Below are 15,614 nucleotides of genomic sequence, written 5' to 3'. Positions count from 1 at the left end.
GTAATTACATGACATGCGCTGTCTTCATTTGCATAGCGTCGAGCGCCATTTGAATTGTTCACTAATGTGATGGATATGCCAGCCAGCTGCGTCTGCAGAGTCGTGACATTATTAATCTAATTGTTAGTGGCCATAAAATTACCTAATTAAGGTCATACTTAATATACAAATGTGTGTGTGTGTTAAAAAAAAAAACAACACGCACAATGAAAAAAAATAAATAAATTGTTTTTGGATCACGCAACAAAAAAAATTCGTACTAACTAAGCACGAAGGCCGCTTGACAGTCACACACACACACACAGCTACAGTTTGTTATCAGCTGTATATGTAAATGTGACAGCTATGTCAAATTTATTAACATGTGTCTAAAAGCCAATGGCATGTCCAATACTTAATATAGCCAAAAATAATTTGGCCTTTATTATTGACAGGCTACACCACACATGCACACATAATAGCGTTGTGTGTGTGTGTGTGTGTAATAGCAATAATATCAAGTATGCGCATCACCAGCTGTTGTCGCAAAAAACATTTTTACTGTTATTAGCCAGCGGGACCTAAGTAGAAATAGACAGCAATTGCTTTAGATATATTTTTTTTCTTACGTTGTCTTTGGCATTGAAAGAAGCGCGAAAGTGCCATAAAATTCTATGAGCAATCTTTGGCTGTTAGCGCAACGCCTTGGGCATAATATTTAGCCTCAGCTCTCGCGCTCGCTTGCAACAGCAACAGGAGTTTAGGAATTGTTTTTGCCCAAAAAGTTTCATTTATTTATTTTGGCAAAATTGCGGCACTTTACATGAAATTATTATTAATAGAAGGCACAGCCTTAATGTTTTAATAATGTCAACAATAACAGCTGCTTTAAATTTAAAGTACACTTTTAATTGGGCAACAAATTCAAAGCTTATGGCATTAATGTTAGTTGGCTAAATCTGACGCACAAATTGGCTGCAATTGAAATCAATTTGCTTAAAACACAAAAAGTGCAGCACATATAAAAAAATGTATAGCTATGTGCTATATAATAAATCCGTTTGAAAATTCACTTGGCTGCAACATACGTTAGCCAAAGCAGCTGCAGTTGCCACTACCAAAATTGTACAGTTGTTACGCATAAAATGCCATTGCCCCATTGCTATTGTTGCTATTGCTATTGCATTTTGTAATATTTGCATAAGCCATTTTATTATCTATAGCATTTTTTTGTTGCGCGCTCTTTCATTATATATACATATATATATATATATATATATATATCTGCTGCGCTGCTTTTATTTTTTGTTTGCTTGCTGTTGTGCATGGGTTTTATCTGCACAGCTATTTGTTAAAACTTTTATCGCAACGCTTAAAACGTAGGAGTTGGGTCAACAAAAAATGCTAAAATAAATAAATAAATAAACTGTTTGCCAAAGCGTTTTTAGCACCATATTTTTAGTTGCAGTTGGACTGAGCTCAATTTAAAAATATTTCAATTTTATGCATAGTTGAATTTTAGCGCCAAATATTAAAAGCTAACTAAGTGCGCTACTATAATTTGTTATACTCACAGTAGAGCTCAATGGTTATATTGGTGGCAACGTATTTCTTGTGGAAATTGCTCGCCTGACACGTGTAGACCGCATGCTGGTGAATGCGTGACAAGTTGCGTACCACCAACTTGCTGTTGATGGCGCCGTCGTATGTGTAGTCCACAACGCTATTCTGAAGTTGTCCATTCATGAGCCAAGTAACAGTTGGCGGTGGCGAGCCTGCAATGAAAACGTCACACGAATTGATTTTAAATTGCTTTAATTTGTGTACAGAAAAGTTTTGCCGCATGCATGAAACATGAGCGCTGCATAAATTGGGTCAATTTATGGTATTTTAATCAATGATAATTTGTTTAATCGATAACAGTTTATTTCAGCAACTTGGCTGCTTATTATTTGTACAATTTGTGGTTCTTAAATTTGCGGCGCTGTTACGCTTGTTAGGCGACGTCATAGTTAGGCACTTAAATCTACACACATTACTCATACGCAGCGTGTGGCACTTGGGCCATGCTTAACGACTTCAACTTAATCAAGCACTGAAATTAGCTTTTGTGTCCCGTATATGAGTGCACATTAATTTAATAGCAGCGGCTAGTCAGCGTAGGACACGCTTCATTATACACTGACCGAAAGCATAAGCCAAAAAATATTTAATTATTATTTAATTAATTATACGGCGCTTGTGCTATGTTATATAATTATTAGTGAACTTTATTTTGTTAAGCTTTAGCTTAAGCTTATGGCATTTTTTGTAGTGTAGCCTATCATGCGCACCATATAAATAAATTCTATTTTACTTGCAATTTATATACAAAATATGATGAGCTGAGCTTTTGTTTTATTTTATGCCAAGCCAGTCAAGTGCCATTAAATCCACCTGGAAATTTAGTAAAACTAAACGAACGACAACTGCATTTGAGGACTTTGAAAAATGCGCACACACACATAGAAACAAGTACATAGAACTAAACGCACATTACTTTGATTAATAACTGCCATTTGGTTGAGTTTTATGTTGTTTATGAAAATATTTCACACACTCAAGTGAACAGTTCTCTATGCATACACATACCTAGACAAGCATATGTGTGTGTGTATATTGGGTTGCCACAATAGAAAGAGAGAGTGAGAGAGAGAGAGAGAGTAGATTAGCGCATGTGTAGCAAGCGGCTTAATGGTTGCCTGTGATTTATTAGCCCGTCAGTGAGCAAAAATAAAGCCCTAAAAATAATACACACACACACTCTAACACACACACATGCACAGTCTATATAACCTAAATTTGATTTGGCAATGCAACTTTTTGTTTTGTTTGCCCAAACGGCTTACAGCACTTTAAAGCAATTCAAGCTGCGCCGAGCCAACAATGTGCGTGCAATTCGCACATAAATTTAACTAATTTGCCTCATGCTTTGTGCACGCGGCGCCATTTCGAAAATTTTAATTAGCGTGCAGACATTTGTTGCAAGCCTGCCTCAAGCCACAGACAAGAAAACAACCCCCAACCCAACCCCAATATCTTGCATGCTGGCCATTTGCTCTGTTTAGCGTAACTCTTGCTTTCACTTTAAAGCCATGCAGCAAGCTGTGAGCTCTGCTCAGCGTCAACAGTAGGTGCCAACATGCCTGTGCACTCTAGACAAACATATGTGTGTACTTTTAGCAGCAAAAAAATAGTAAGAACAAAAGCACAGCTTGCTCTACATTTTGTATACACTTTGAGATTTTTATGGCAAATGAAAGTGGTGCAAGCAGCACGAGATGTGAATGAGGCCATAAAGTAGACTTAATCTCTAAGACAAATTAAGGCATTTGAACCATGTTCGTCTATCGATATAAGCATCAAGAACTAGCAGCTAAATTAGTATCCAGATACTTTTATTTCCAAAGCAGTTTGCATTTATATCTAAATATCATTCACTCTCTATTACAAAACGAAAAATAATTAATAAGCCTACAAAGAATTAATTGTAAACTCAACAATTAATTGTAAACTCCAAACAATAGCCCTGTTTGCCTATCGATATGAGGAATAAGAACTATCCAGCTACTTTTATTTCCAAAGCAGTTTGCCTTTATAGCTGAATATCATTCAGTCTCTACGCCTACAAAAAATTAATTTTAAGCTCAGCCAGAGTTGTAAAAGATTGATTCATTTATCTTGAATTAAAATGTTATTGAATGCATTCATTTTTTACAAATCTCAACTAAAATTACGCGGAGAATCATTCTTAAAAAATTATTTTGATATTGAATAAATTATTTTTTTTTAAATTCAATTTGAACGCTTATTTTGAATTGATTTTAATCTTTTACATCGCTGAGCTCAGCACACAGCAGCTTAAGTAAGTATGTATATTAATATTAACATATAAATTCGTAGCTGCTTATCAAAGTGTATCAAGCACTTGGCTTGCCACAACATTAATGCATTGCTATTTTAACTCTCAAACTTTTCAATAATTAAGCTATGAATACTTTATTGCAATTTTTAAATTTCTTAAAATTAAATGTTTGTAATTTTGTTAAAGTATCTAAGTCACTGTTTGCAGCTTCGGCTGCTGCATTATTTTTCTTTTTTTGCTCTTGCCCCAAAGCGGGTTTTTATGCCAACAGCGACATTAGCATTGCTTTGTCACGCCCCAAAGCAGCCGCCCAACCCTTTTAGCTCTAATGAGCAGCCGCATACAAATGCGTGCCAGTTTTGCTTCTTTTTTTTGTTGCCTACTTTAGTGCAAACTTAAAGTCGCTGCATACTTTCACTCACTTATGCAATTTTATACACAGTTTGGCTGGCTGGGGCTGAGTTTGCTGGCAACTCTTGTTGCTTATTGTTCTATTTGCGCGCGCCTCACTCTTTTCTGTTTTAGTGCACATTATATGCTACACATACATGCATATGCGTGTTGTGCCTTAGTTATGCAATGCTGAAATATTTGCTTGTTTAGTTTTGCATATCTTTGCATCTTTTGCATCTGCTGCAACAACAACAACAAACTGAGTGTGCAAGTGTAGGCAAACAAGAAAAAATAGTTTGTTTGCATGTGTGTGTAGGTGTGTGCTTTAAAAGATAAAAGCAGCGACTGCTACTTGCTGAACACACCAACTGCTGCTGCTTCTGCTGTTGCTGATAGTTACATAAATGCACTGCAACATAAATATTTTTTATGTTCTTGCTCTTGCTCCTTGCAATGCAAACGCCAAAAAGTGTCCCTAAAAATTTACTTGGCTCTGTGTCTGTTTGTGTGTGTCTGTTTGGCTTTTGGCTTTTTGTGCAGAGCAAACGAGCATTGAGGAAGCTGTAAAATAAATTTAAAGACTGCTCTGCTTGACTTTAAGAGCTGCCAGCACAGCAGGAAACAAAAACAGGAACCCACTTGCATTCAATCTCTGCTTAAATTGCCATGTTGTCATTTGTTGGGGGTGCCGACGACGACGACTACAAGCACTTTGACCCTCTGTCTGCCACACACAAACACACACACACACGCAAACACAATGGCTGCTAAGGACACGCGCTTCGGGGGCCAAGCCAGGTTGCATGAATTTAAATGCGTTTTCTATTAAAGCTGAGCTTTCAATTCATTTCAAATTGTTTCTGTACAGTTGTTGAAAGGCTAAACAATAAGTACTACAATTATGTAGAGCCTGCAATTGTTGTAGCCATGGACGTAGAGTGTTTTATATTATAGGAGTAGACAATACTTTTAGTTGAGTTTTCATTTTAACTGACTACGCCTATGCTTAGTGCTCAAAAAAGTTTGAAGCTCAAATCAAAAAAAGTCAACAGCAAGCAAAAGCTGTTGAAGCTAATTTTAGCATTTGAATGACATTAAAGCAATTAAATTGTTAAAGTAATGAGAATGAGAATAGATTAATTTCTTTTTCAATTGAGAACATAAGAGTGAATGAGTAAATTAGTAAATTCTAAATAAAAGTAACAGAAACAGAATAGAAAAGATGAAGACTAAAGTATGAAATATAATTTAAGATATTTTTAAATCAATTGCCGATTTCTTGCTGCCCTTTAGCTCTAACTAACTACACTAAAAAAAGTCGCAACTACGATTTGCTTTGAGTTATTTCAGAAGCAGCTTGTTCCATAATCTCTGCTGATTTCTGATTAGCTTTTGTACAGCCCTCAACAGCATTTATTATAATTTTTCAACACTTTAACTTAAATTATCTCATCATCTAGGTGGACTGGCCTGCAACTTGCTATTGGCATGCATTTTATTAAGTAGCTAACATTTTTTCATGCCTTTACCTTGGGGTAAACAATTTCTTCAGCTACTACGTACGTATTGTTACATTTCCGTGCTGAAATTGTGTGGAGCACAAAATATAAAATGCACACAATTTTCTAGCCCACAAGCTGACACAACAATAACAACAACAACCTTGTATATATATAGTAATAACAAAAAAGAAGAAGAATACATATTTTTACTGTGTCAGCGATGCACTTTGGCAAAAGCGGAAAACGCCTGCACTTCCGTTAGACACACACACACATAGCAAAGCACGTACTGTTGTTGGCTGTTGCGCAGTTTTAGGTGAAAGCCACCGCGTGTAAAATTCATGACGTGCCACAAAATAAAAAGAAAAGCAGCCAACAGCGAAATATCATGCATTAGTAGCCAGCCCACATAAAAGCAGCAGCAGCAGTGGCGCAGGACTTTGTGTCCTTTCCGCAATTGCTTGGCAATGCCTTATAGTTATTATATTTTTGGTTGGAGCTTGCTAATTTTTAGCACCGCCACAGACTGTGCGGCTTTATAACTTTATTTTGAGCCTAGAGCTAGCAAACGCTGCTGCTGGCGTGTCGCGCTCATTTGCAACTGTTGCCAGTTTTCAGTAGCAGCAGCAGCTGCTTTGGCAGCAATAAAATTTAGTGCTGCTTTGTCGATTTCGCACACCCTTAGGCGCCAGCACAGCTACACTTTGACTTATGTATATTTGCTGATTGCAAAAACAAAAAGAAAGCAAATTTGTTAAATTGTAATGGCGTTTGCATGTCGAGTGGGGGCTGCTGCGCTGGCGATTGCTGCCCGCTGAGTCTAATGCCAGACATTTGGCCATAATTTAGTGCCGCTTGTAACATTTGAAATGGCATCAAATTTGGGCATTTAATTGCATAGCTGGCAGGTGTGGCGAGCAGCCGTTGTGTGAAATTGAGTAAAGTAAGTGAATCAAACTCTGTTTATGCAAAATTCATCAACAGCCCATTTCAGCTGTCAACAGCAATGACCAATGACAATAGAAACGCTTGAGCTTGTCACCGATTTTCTATTTTCATTTCCACCCCAACAGCAACATTTAATTGCTGCTAGCTCGTAATAAAAGAACGATTTGAGTGAAACAACGAGCGTCGCTTTCGCTGTGTGTGGTTTGCAGTTCAAGTTAACCCGTTTAGCTGGAGTTAGCAGTTTTTGGAGTGCAATTTTATTTCTTTGCTTGGTAATTTATTTTATGTCAACGTTGACATGTCAAACCATTCAAAGTGGTTTCCACTTCCGCGGCAGCCAGCAGAGTGGGGAAGCGTTAAAGCACGCGATTGTTTTATTTTGTTTTGTTTTGTTTGTTGCTGCTGCTGCTGTTGTTTTTAGCGAGTGTGACATACTTACTACTTTAAGTGCAAGCCATTGTTGCTTGGCCTGCGACTCTCTCTCTCTCTCGCTCTCGCTCTGTATGCCAAACAATGCTTTCTTTTCACACGTTTTAGTTTTGTTTTTGGTTTCATTATCAACAATTGACTTAAGTGTTACACACACACAGAGAGAGAAACACACGCTCGACCCTGTTGTCACTGCCTGTTGACTGCCTTTTGGCCCCATTTTTATTTGCTTAACCATTGTTTGGGGCTGGCCGGCATGTTCAAAAGGCTTGACTAGCATTTGCTTTCTTTTATACTTTTTTGTCAGCCAGCCAGCTTTACTTTGTTGTGCGCTGCTGTTGTCCTCCGCAATTTTTAATCCTTTGTGAGAAATTGACTTTGGCTCTCTGTGTATGCGCGCCCGCTCCTTAGCATTTGCTTTCAATTGGGCACCCGCTGCTGCTGCTGTTGTTGCTTTGACTTTTGCTGCCATTGCTTACAATTGAACTTTATTTGGCTTATTTATTATTTGTTATTTATGCCGCTCGTATTGTTTGCCTGTTTGAATCTCTCTGACCACCCACCAAAGTCTTTCAATTGTTTTTCCGCTACTGAGCGCGATTTTAATTTCTGATACGTTTCGTGTGCACGAAATTTATGTTTTTAACGACTCTTGTAAACTTTAATTGCTGATTGCAAGGCATAAACCAAACAGCCAGCGAGCCAATGTAAAAGTTTGCTGAACTAGAAACGCTCCACTTACCGCCATAGACGACGCAGGTGACTTCCAAGCTGCCGCCCTCCTCATAGGGACCCGCTCGCGAATCAATACGCAAGCGCCGCTCATTATAAATGACAGGCTGCTGTGGTGGGACTGTAAAAACACAATAACAATATAAACCGATTAGTATAGCAATTAGCTTAAAAGCTAAGGCTAAAGCCATGTCTGCATTTCGAGCTTAAAGCCCAGCGTTTGACACTGGCCACAAATCAGAAATAATTTGCGCTTAAATTGCATTTGTGCAGCATCAAAGGGAATCGCTGCTATATAAAACATAAAATTAGTAATAATAAATTAACAATTTTTGCGGCTGACCGAAAAATCATTTCAGCTAATTTATGTGTGCAGCTGGCATGCCAAAAAAAAAACGTAAAATTTCTAAGCGATTAGCAAATGTTAATTGCTTTTTGAACATTTTTGACGTGCCAGCATGCAGTCAATATTTGAATATGTAAATGAGCCCAAGCTAAATAAATATAAATGTAAGCATTAGCAAACATATAAAGCTTTAATGCTGTAGTTAAAAATAAACTCTAATCAATTTGTACGCACCAACTACTTCCAAGTTGACATTGCTGTTCCTTGTCTGCGATAGCTTAAAGTCCACACGACAGCGAAAGTTGCCCGCATCCTTTTCCTGTTCAGCAAACAGACAGAATGATTCCAATTATAAAATGTGCTGCATTGTGTTGACACTTTGGCTTTGATTATAGCGTGTGCGGCGGCGGCTCTTACCTTAACTGGATTTATAATCAATTCCGCCGGCTCCTTGTGCGTGCGAAAGACAGCGCGATCCTCAAGCACCTCCTCGTCTCGCCAATGGGAGGGCGTGCCCGCGTGGGCGCCACGTGTGTCATAGCTGTCAATTGAGGAGAGGTTGATGTTGAAATGTGTTGAAAGACGCTTAGACGCTTAGACTTTGCGCTTCTGCTTACCTATAAATGGGCAAATTGTTTTTGTACCAGACAACCAGCAGCACTTTGTCATCGGTCAAGCTGGAGCCCACATCGCATTTGATTTGAGCCGAGTTATTGACAAGCACGCGCAAGATTTCACCATCTGCAAGAACAAATCAAATAAGCAAATTTAATAAATGTTTAAGATGTGCAAGTTTAACAGAATGCGAGAGCTTAACACTAGCAGCTTAACATAGAATTGGCAGCTGGCTGTTGGGCGTTTAACAGAATTGTGGCTTAACAGTAGCAGCTTAACATAACATGAGCGGCAGCAGCTTAACATAGAGCACGACAATGAAGATCTTAACAGCTGCAGCTTAACATAGATTGAGCAGAAGCAACTTAACATAAAAGAGCAGCTGGAGCTTAACATAGAGCGAGAGGGTGAAGATCTTTATCGATGTAAACAAACTGAACAGAACCGTAGCTTAACAGCTGTAGCTGAAAATAAAATGAGAAGCAGCAACTTAACATAACATGAGCGGCAGCAGCTTAACGTAGAGCGAGACAGTGAAGATCTTGCTCCATATAAACAAACTAAAGTGTAGCAATATTAAAGAACACATAAATTTAATTTAACATAAGCTTCTAATACGCAAGCCACTGCAATAAATAATATTTGTAATAACCAAACCCTGCATATTTATGCGACAAATTTTATTTAAATTAGCAGCTAACATGTAGCGCAGCTTTATAACGAATGTGGCTGTGGCAAACAGTTATGCCCTAATGCGTCTAAAGCAGACAAATCTGGCAATTGTGGCGCCCTCGATGTAGCCACATCATTTGGCTAAGCTTTAAAATATCGATCGCTGACCATAGAGTTGACCAGTAAAGTAAAACAAATACAGCGCGGCGGCAAAAAATACAGCAGCAGAGTTAGCAAAGGGAGTGGGATGGGTGAGGCGTTCATAGTGGTGACCACATAATGCGGCAATGTGCCACAAAAGCCCGACAAAAGCGGCCGCACGTGAGGGATGCTGAATGAGGTGATTACCCGGCCGCATGCGGATTACAAAATGGCCGCTATTTTCATGTTTTTTCCACATTGGCCAGCTCCGGCGGGTTTGCTCGCTCTGTGGTAAAAATGCAATGCGTACGCTATACTAAACAGCAAGCAAAAAAGTTTAGTGCAGAGCAAAAAAAAAAAGCAAACAGCAAACTACAACTACACATAAAAATAACAGCATAAGCTGTACGTATGTGTGCATATGTGTGAAGCAGGCAGCGTAAAAGCGCCTTGGGTATGGCTTTTGTTTCTAATTTTGCACTTGTGTGCTTCAGCAAAGGCCTACGCAGTTACACACACACACACAGACTCATAAACAAATACATGCAGAGTACGCCGGAGTAATATAGCTAGCCGGAAGGCACTGCGTCACTTTGTCCACAAAAGGGCGATGAACAGGCGACGACCACATGATAAATAATCGATAAATTATGTGGACACATGTTTAATCTAGCATGAAATGGAATCATTTCCCTTCAATTTGTTGTTAGCCAACGAAGCAGCCAAGTTACAACAACAACAACAACAAAAACTCAAACAGATGGGCCAAATGTTGAGCAATGCAAGCATAAAACGTTGCCGCGGGGCGGTGACGAGGCAGCCCTCAATACAAATAATGAGCAAATTATAGATGCCAACAAATATGTTTGAGAGTACGATTGCGCATACGCCGTGTTGAGCGGAGATACATACACCGGCAATTGCATAGCACAGCATAGCGTAGATTTTGTGGCCTGCTGACCGCAGACAGCAATTACATTTAAAGCTCAGCTCTGCTCTTGTGCGGCGCACGAATAGATTTATCATTCGCTTAATTGCTTTGGCTTCACCTGACACAGACGAGAAAGACTAAAGACAGTTGAGCACTTGAGAGAGAGCAGCCTGCGCGCCTAATCCTTAAATTTTGTTTATTTGTCAGACAGCTAATTAAATGTGAGTGCGTTTGCGTTTACTAATAGCTACAGCTTAATAAACTTTGAATTGAAAGCTTAAATTGCATAAAAGATTAGAGATACTATTTTGCCTTTGCTTTGCTTCATTAATAATTTATGCTGAGTCGCACTTGGACAATTTAAGAAAAGCTACACATCTTTTGTTCACAACTAATTCAAACAGCCACTAATTACATTTATCTCAAGATGTGCAGCCATCTCTTTCTAGCACGACGACGACTGTGTCTGTCTGCTGACTTAATCTTCATGCTGTGCACGCTACAATGACAATGCCAACGACAATGACAATGTTGCTCTATGTAGTGGCTAGCAGCAAACAAAGCATTACTTGCTATTGTCATTGCTGTTGCTGCTGTTGCTTTTATTGTTGTCTGCTTTAATGTAATTGAACATTTTCTAATTGACACTTGTCAGTGGCACAAACATTTTGAAAACTTCATTTTGACGCATTTACACACACATTTATTTCAATTTCCTTAACAACAAAGCCAACACCAACAGCAGCAACAACAACAATTGCACACATGCATACAAATATAGAAAGATAGAGATAGAGATAGAGAGAGCGAGAGCTGGCTACAATGGCAGCCTGACAATGCAACACGAAACGTAGCTAGGAATTTATTGCAATGACTCCTCGACTTGTGGGTGCCGAGCATAGCGCGCTGAAGAAAAATGTAACCAGCAACAAAACTAGCAACAGCAGCTGCACTAAGGTAAGCAATATGGCCATTGCCAACGTCACATGCTGCTGCTGCTGCTGCTGCTGCTGCTTCCAGTCCCTGTTGGCTGTCTGCTGGCTGCCAACTAAATATAAAAACCACGTGACAATGTTTTCTGAGCAGCAACAGCGCTAACAACTCGATTTTATGTGGCGCACAGTCTAACGTTGTGTGTCTTTGCTCTGTTGGGCTTTGCAACAACTTTGAATGAAAAGAAAAAACCGCATCAGTTAAGCAAATATGCTTAGCCAGAACAAACGAAGTTGAGCAGTTGATGTTGCATTGATAGCTACAAATTTAAATGCCTAACAAATATGCAGGCAGCGATTCACTTTTTTCATGTTCTCTTTCACAAGTGGTGACGGTTTGTTTATCTTACAGACTTTCTTATAACACAAATACAAGATTTTATGCAATTTGAAGTCGAGTGCGTTAAAAGATAGAATCGAAGGTTTGTGTATTTGGAGCAGAGCCTATAGATATCGCTGCTAATCAGCTGATCGACTACAATTGTTGGTATAAAAGTTAAATCTTAACATAACATAAACACAATTAAACTTGAAGGATCAGGAGTGTTTCCCTGAATGGCATGAGATTCTTTAGAGGATGGGCGGTGATATTAACAACACGACCGATTTAATTGAGTTCTCTTACAGTACTATTATATAATATAACAGTTGCTTTTAGGGTGACACAATAAACTTCTAAATTCTTAAAATTATAAAAAATCAAATTAATACAAGGCCTTGGCCCAACAAAACTCTTTAACTCTCTCTTTCACTTCAACTTTTCGCTTCAACTAAGTAATTAACTCTAAGCTCGCTGCTTTAACTCTTAAACAACTAATCCAAACATAAGCATTCCAACTTGTCGCGATATTCAAATTAGCGCACTAATCCCAGTCCCATATGACGTATGCGTTATATGCAAACTGACAGCCAACTGGCTATGTTAGTGACAACTAAAGCAGAAACTCTCTGCAGTTATTTTTGGCTTAGCAGTTGGCTTTGGCTTTGGCTTGAATGAAACATCAATTGCACCAGAACTTTTGCTATGACACGTGGCGTCCCAAGGGTTTTTCGCTGTGTGTACACTCACATTAGGCATGAGTGAAGCCAGCAGCACGTGCGACGTTTTCTTTTGCTTGTGTATTGGTAGCTGACGGACCTCGTTAGCACAAATTGTTGTTGAGGTAACAAAAGCCGTGCTAATGCCAAATGACGAACAAAAAAAAAAAAAAAGGAAAACTTTAACAAGCAAACATCAAAAAATCAGTCGCATAACGCCAAAGTTCCAACAACGGAATAAAGGTTGCTAGTTAGCGTACACATGAGTATGAGAGCATGAGCATGAGCTTGAGTTTTTATTTGTGTGGAATTGAAGTTTATGCTGCGCTATTAGCCAAGGCAAGGCAGACTGATAAGCTGTCGCATAAATAACAATCTGGCTCCGAATGTAAAGTATGTTTTTGTCGATTGCCAAGTTTTGGAGGGCTTGCCAAGTTTATTAAACGTTTCGCGACTTTGGCAATAATTTCGATTTGGGCGTGCAATAAATTTGCTTTAATGTGCAATTTATGGGACACCATTTAATTAGTTTCAGTTGCTCACAGGCTCCAAGCAAATTGATGTTGACAGAGATTATTGGCTAGGCACGTAATGCGCCGTGTAGCAACAACAGCAGCAGCAACAGCAGCAACTTTAGGCCATTAGCGCAGCGCAGTTGCTGGCTGACTGGGCTGGTAGCTACTTTATATGTACGTGTGGCTGGGTGGCCATAACTTCCGCTTTGCGCCCATTGACCTCGTCAACATTTATCTAACGGTTAAATGCCTTACACATGTGAGTTAGCCAACACCAGCAGCAACAACAGCCAGCCACACATTGTTGTCTGTTGTCTTGCTTTTGTTTTTGCTCTATTGCGTCTTGTTGGCCAATTTATGTGTGTTTTGTAGTTTGGCCAACATTTTGTTGTTGACTTTGGGTTAGTTATGCTTATTGCCGTGTTTATTGCAACTGCTGAAAAGCTCTAATCAAGATTAATTGCTGGAAAATTTTTATGTCGCACATTATGTGGGTCGCTGCTTCTTCTATTCGTAGTCAATCAATAACATTTACATTATTTAGCAAGAGCACATAAAGTATGCAACTAATCATAGTTTAAAATTTAAGTAGCCGCTGTTAAATATTTATAAGCAACAATGTACACCTTTGCGCTTTCCCAGCCCCAGCCCAAGCCCAGCCCCAGCCCAAGCCCAGCCCCAGCCCAAGCCCAGCCCCAGCAGCGCACTCAAACTGCTCATAAATAAGAAGTATTGTTTGGCGTGCGGCGCTGGGAACAACAACAGCAAAAAAAAAAAACTATTACGACATGCAAATTATAATTGCGCTATTAAAAATTGCATATTTAATGAGACACAACAGCAACAATAAGCCTGCGGGCTTAGCAGGGGGGGCTATGGTGTAAGCTGACGCCAAAATATAACACGAAAAATAACAACAATAGCAAACAACGTTGCAGTAGCTGGACTGAAATTTTCTGTCAAATACTTTAAAACATGATTTTACACAACGTACAACACGCACAACAAGCACCCTTCATGTATATAGCGCACTCACTCACACTCACATACATACACTCTCTCTCTCTCTCTCTCTGTTGTTTGTATTGGTTTTTAGCCAGCAGGCTGCAAAACCTTGGCCCATAAATTATTCATTGATTAGCAACAAATGCCATTAAACATGCACCCAAAGCACTTTGCCTACCCAAACTGCAACAAGCAACAACTACATGGCGCATGTGTGTGTGTGTGTCTGTGTGTGTGTGTTGGTTGTGGGCACGCACTTTAAACTGTCATTTGCTTGGCAGTCTGGCCTTTTCCAAATTGCCCAATTGTGCAAGCCTAGCAGTTCACCAAAGAGCGTGCTATAAATTTTAAACAACTGCCCGCGAGAACTCTCCAAGCGCGCTAAACGACTAACGCCCACACCACGCCCACTCAAAGTGAGCATACTAAAGAACAATAGCAAATAAAAACATAACATTAGATTGCTAACTTTATGCGCAATACATTTTTGCATGCCAATGCCTAAAATAAATAATCAAAACTCATGCATAGCTAATTTTGATTTTATTGTTAAAATGCAAGCTAGAAATTATTAACAAATATTGCTGCTATTGTTTAATAATTCCAACTTACTCAATTAGCAATATCATTATTATAAAATATATACCCAACATTCAAATAAAAAGCTGCACAAATTATGTTAAAATAATATTTTCAATAAATTACGTATACGTACAAGTTTGCTGCTATTTTTATTTGTATGCAACTTAATTTTTTTGCAGTTTTTGTAACTGTTTTTTATGCGCTGATTTTTTTACACGGCATGCAATGTAGCATGGAACTTTAAGCACTTTGATATTAATCTGAAAATAACCAGCCCAGCGTACAGTTTTCAATGAAAATTTTTGTTTGTATGCGCGCTGACCCTGAGCTGTGGCTGCTGTTGCTTTTTTCCGCACATAAAGACTTAGGTCACACACATACACACAGATGGACGGACGGACTGACAGGCACATATGAGCTATGCAGCTGCTGCTCGTTGGGGCTTTTAATTTGCTTAATTTTGCGCTTAGCCACAGCAGCTGCTGTCGGTGGCCACTTTGGCACAACTGGCATACATTTCAACATTAGTCCCTTTTCAATTTCGCAGTTGCAAAGGGATTCCATCAAGCTGCAGCACCCTTTCAATGGCTCTACTGACTGACTGTGTGTGTGGCTAATACGGCAACAGCTGTTGGCCATTTTTTAAAGGAATTTGTGGCATTTACCCCACACACAGCAGCTGCCGGCGCTCGTTACATTTTGTGGTGAATTGATTAATCGCCAGCACACAGAGGTGTTAATATATTAGCTCGACATTCCAGTTAAACGTGTGTCTAAGCTGAGTTTTAAATGTTTTTCACTATCGACGCGTTATGCATGCATCGTAATTAATTTCATTAATATTTCAAAAGGAATTTTGTTATTGCACATAGCGTTTGTTGTTTGTGTGT

The 15,614-nt window shown here is 39.1% G+C and overlaps 1 protein-coding gene across 1 annotated transcript in view; it reads right to left on the bottom strand.

Moving 5' to 3' along the window:
- Window positions 1–15,614, bottom strand: part of LOC108604408 (protein turtle homolog B) — a 47,446-nt gene that overhangs the window by 22,168 nt on the left and 9,664 nt on the right. Inside the window, exons 2-6 of the mRNA XM_017993875.1 lie at window positions 8,851–8,974; window positions 8,651–8,774; window positions 8,468–8,552; window positions 7,898–8,008; window positions 1,554–1,754 (exon numbers count right to left, since the gene is read on the bottom strand). Coding sequence (XP_017849364.1) covers window positions 1,554–1,754; window positions 7,898–8,008; window positions 8,468–8,552; window positions 8,651–8,774; window positions 8,851–8,974 — 645 coding nt within the window. The remainder of the gene's footprint in view (window positions 1–1,553; window positions 1,755–7,897; window positions 8,009–8,467; window positions 8,553–8,650; window positions 8,775–8,850; window positions 8,975–15,614) is intronic.

This window comes from Drosophila busckii, chromosome 3R, assembly GCF_011750605.1.
Source record: "Drosophila busckii strain San Diego stock center, stock number 13000-0081.31 chromosome 3R, ASM1175060v1, whole genome shotgun sequence".
In the NCBI taxonomy this organism is placed as follows: domain Eukaryota; kingdom Metazoa; phylum Arthropoda; class Insecta; order Diptera; family Drosophilidae; genus Drosophila; species Drosophila busckii.
This window is presented reverse-complemented; position numbering and strand designations above follow the sequence as displayed.